Source organism: Sinocyclocheilus rhinocerous, unplaced genomic scaffold (genome assembly GCF_001515625.1).
Source record: "Sinocyclocheilus rhinocerous isolate Xijiao unplaced genomic scaffold, SAMN03320098_v1.1 scaffold3489, whole genome shotgun sequence".
Taxonomy (NCBI): domain Eukaryota; kingdom Metazoa; phylum Chordata; class Actinopteri; order Cypriniformes; family Cyprinidae; genus Sinocyclocheilus; species Sinocyclocheilus rhinocerous.
The window spans coordinates 77198-81112 of NW_015641068.1; the positions used below are offsets into that span (position 1 = coordinate 77198).

The following is a 3915-nucleotide window of genomic DNA, read 5'->3' on the forward strand; positions in this document are numbered from 1 at the left end:
TAGTACCCATCGTGAAACATCGGGCAGGCGTCTCCACGCGGCCCAATAGTCTGCCAGGGGTCTTGGGTGTTCTACGGTTGGAACATACACCTGATTCTCCCGTATAGGATCCCGGAGCACCTGAGTGGCGGAAAAAGCTATAACGGGAAGATGTCCGATCGTCCTGTCGGGCCTGCCCCCCACCCCAAAGGTGGGAGCTTTGGAGGCCGTCATAAACGGGCCATGCTCGCATGACCTTTGGGCTTTCTTTCTAACTCTGAAGGCTGGAACGCGCAGAGTATTCGAGAGGGTGCTCGTTGTAAGGACTCGACCTAAGACTGCCCGAGGCACAATATGCGGCGGGACCGTCAAGATCGGAGTCAGGAGGCCACAGCGAGAGAGGCGAATACGCTTGTGCGGTTCGTCCACACTCTCTAAAGGAGGGCCTGGCCTCCGAAGACGAGCAGAGGAATCAGGAACTGCTATGACGAAGACCACGGGGTCCCCGTAGCACTCTTCGAGCGCTTGCACATGGCCTGGAGAGAGCGAGAGAAAAGAAGAGAACTCCGATGACTCGCCCTCTAAGTGCCTCGGCTCGCATGCGTCACCCCAAGCGACCGTCTCGTGCGGCGCCTCTGCAACCGCAGAAATGGGATAGCGGGGGTTAGACGCGAGGCCTACTTTATTTGAGAAGGCCGCGAACCTCGAGCGCAGTGCTTTTAGCCGTAGGCTATCACAGTGTCGACAATCAGAAAGGCCGCTAAGCGCCGCTTGGGCGTGTTGTAGGCCCAAACATTGCACGCACCTGTCATGAGTGTCTCCTCCTGCGATTAACCTGTCACACGGCTCGATGCATCTCCTGTAGCTCATCGTGTCCGCTGAAGAGGAGTAAACTGCTCTTAGAAGAAATTAGCTGAGAACACGATAAAATAACGCTTTCCTACGGGCGACAGATGATTCGCTTCCTGAAGGAAATGAAATCTGATGGAAATAGCGCGCAGCACGCTATATAGCTCACCTACGTGCGCATTGGGGGCGGTGCTAAGCGCTATTTGGCCAATAAATTGGCGTGATGGTATAAGGGCTTCAGACATTCGTCACACTGAAGATGTTCCCAAAGCGATGACGTCATCGCAGCATCGAAGTGAGCCTATGAGAGGGAACTTCCAGAATTGAACTTGTCAGTCTTTTCCATGCAGTTACAATGATTGGGGACTTTCAATGGACCTTTTTCACATTTCCGGGTTTCTCAGAAGCGGAAGTCGTCATAGTTGGGTTAACTTGAAGAGCAGTGAATGGGAGAGAGTACCACAAATATATTTTTTGCATTCCCATTGGCTCAAATAGCAAAAAATAAATAAAAACTCCACGATAGTGACTTTCAGTAAAAGGAAAAAGAAGAGAGAGACTGATAACAGCAGTCAGAAGAGAGAACGATGTCAAATTTACCGTCCCTCCCATAGATACTGCATTAGAAACACCCTTGCATTAGATTTAACTAGTTTTTTTTTGTAATTTGATGCAAAGATAATATAATACAAAGAATAGTGTTATACATATAAAAAAAAAATACAAATATGAAAAACTTGTTTGAATGAAAGACCGTTAAACGCGTCATCACAGTCTTGTGAAAAGGGTCCATTGGATGTTAATGATTGATTCATCTAAAAAAAAACTCAGAATTTGTTCACAAATTCGACTGAATTTTCATATATTGATAGACCCACACATGAACCTGCACAGGTTATTTTAATGAATTTAAAAAATGATTTAAAATTTTTTTCAAACTGCTCCTTTAACAACTATTCAAGTTTTCTTCAAGAATTCTTTCTTTTTTTCTGCAGTACGTCCTTCAGTCAATGTGTATACTGAATTTCCTGAAGAACAAGGAAAAGTAAATGTCCTTTACTGCTATGCCACTGGGTTTTACCCTGGTGACATTGAAATAAACTTTTATCTAAATGGCCAAAAGTCCACTATGAAAGCAGAGACCTCTGACTTAATGTATGGGGAAGACTGGACCTTCAAAGTGTACAAGTATATGAATATCACCCCACAGTATGGGGATGAGTACACATGTGAAGTGAGACACAGTAGTTTGGCTGAACCTAAAATGACAGAGTGGAGTAAGTTTGTTCACTTTTTTGGAAATGTGAAATATAAAGTTTGTTCAAATAGTAATATATTGATAAAATCATTAATAAAACTGTTTATTATTGTTTTTAAACTTTTCTGAAGGGCCTGAATTTTCAGCATCCACATCACATCTCTACTGGGCTTATGCACTACCTCTTGGCATCCTGTTGGGAATCATGGTATCTGTCCTGATTTTAAGAAGACAACAGCGTTCTCAATTATAATGGGGAAAAACTGAACTGCAGTACATATGTTCATCTAAACTTTGTGGCTTATAGATGAGCACAGTATAAAACTCACTTATTTAGGTAGAATCCATTACAATCTATAATTTAATCTTTATTCTGCAAATCCATGTTTGCCAATTTTATGCTTGGTTTCACAGACAAGGCTTAAAGCCTAGTCCCAGACAAAAAAAAATGCATGTTTGAGCTGTCTTTACTTAAAGCAACATGCACTGACATATCTTAAAATATATCAGTGCCACTGATTTGTATCAAAATGTACACCAGAATTGTTTTTTATAAGGCACATTTAAAACAAACAAACCTTACTTAAATGCCCTAATTTAACTAAGGACTAATCCTGGCTTAATCTAAGCCCTGTCTGTGAAACCAGGCCTTAGTGTTCTTTAGTCACTTTAAAATAGTCTGTATTTACTGTCAGGGGCATATGTAGGCATGGGGACAGGGGCACGGGGTGCCTGCTCCAGAAAAATATATAAATAAACAATAAATAAATAAACAATCGTTTTTTTTTTTTACCTTAATAAGCACGGCACGCTCACTCAGACGTATAGGTCAGAGATGCAAACAAGGGGTAAAAAAGGTGAGAACATTGTGCAGATCGGGGGAATGCTCCACATGGAATTTCTTTTAAAGATATTTGCTTTACGTGCTCATTTGTAGTTACTTTAAGGTATTTTTTAAAATATTTTTTATTACCTTATATGTCAAAAACTGTAATTTTTCACACACAAACACAAAAAAATTTACATCTTGTTGCAACATTTTACAAAAATCAAGATTCAATATATTTGGTCAAAATCCCATGTTATAAAAGATGAAGTGCTCTGCAGGCTATTTAAGACAATATTGGCTGATTAGACGGCAATGCTGACCTAAAATGCAAAATGTTTTCCCTCTCTCTCTTCACCGTTCCCACATCTCAGACCTCAAATACATAAAATATTACCCCTTTTAGACAGTTTTTGAAGTAAAGAGTAAAGAAAATACTATGCAAAACGTATTGAAACAACCGGTTCTTTATTTACCCTTGAAAGATCACAAGTAGCCTACCCTTGTGGGCACTCTTATTCAAATAGCAAATATATATAATTACATTATAATATATTAAAAATAGCAAAATGTATGTAAAATTAATTTCATCTAGAGGTGGCACCAAGGGCGCAATATTAGCTAGAACCGCCACTGTTTACTGTGCAAGACCCAACCTAAACACCTGGTGGCAGCAAACCACAAAACTTTGACATTGTTTACCGTGGTTAGATCTTCCTCCCAACTTCAATACCTTTTAAAACACTTGTTTAGAAGATTTAGAAGACAAATGTGTTCAGTTGCAAACCATGTGTTTTATGTCTCATCATACTTGTACATATGTAGATCTGCACAGTAGTGACATTTTCATGGACGAATGAATGCTGCTCTCACGGAGGAATCCCCGCTTAGCGAATCGATTCGACTGAATCATTTAAAAGAATCATTCCAAAAGAACAACTCGCGAATCAGTCATCACGACTCCACAGGCGCTCGCGCGTCTTCGTGAGGAGAACAGGAGCAT

General features: G+C 40.9%; 1 protein-coding gene across 1 annotated transcript in view; it reads left to right on the forward strand.

Annotated features, from left to right (window-relative positions):
* LOC107754581 (HLA class II histocompatibility antigen, DP beta 1 chain-like) overlaps nt 1–2536 on the forward strand; it is a 5010-nt gene extending 2474 nt beyond the window's left edge. The window contains exons 3-4 of the mRNA XM_016571073.1: nt 1824–2105; nt 2218–2536. Of these exons, the coding sequence (XP_016426559.1) occupies nt 1824–2105; nt 2218–2339 (404 nt within the window). The 3' untranslated portion in view covers nt 2340–2536. The remainder of the gene's footprint in view (nt 1–1823; nt 2106–2217) is intronic.
* The last annotated feature ends 1379 nt before the right edge of the window (nt 2537–3915 follow it).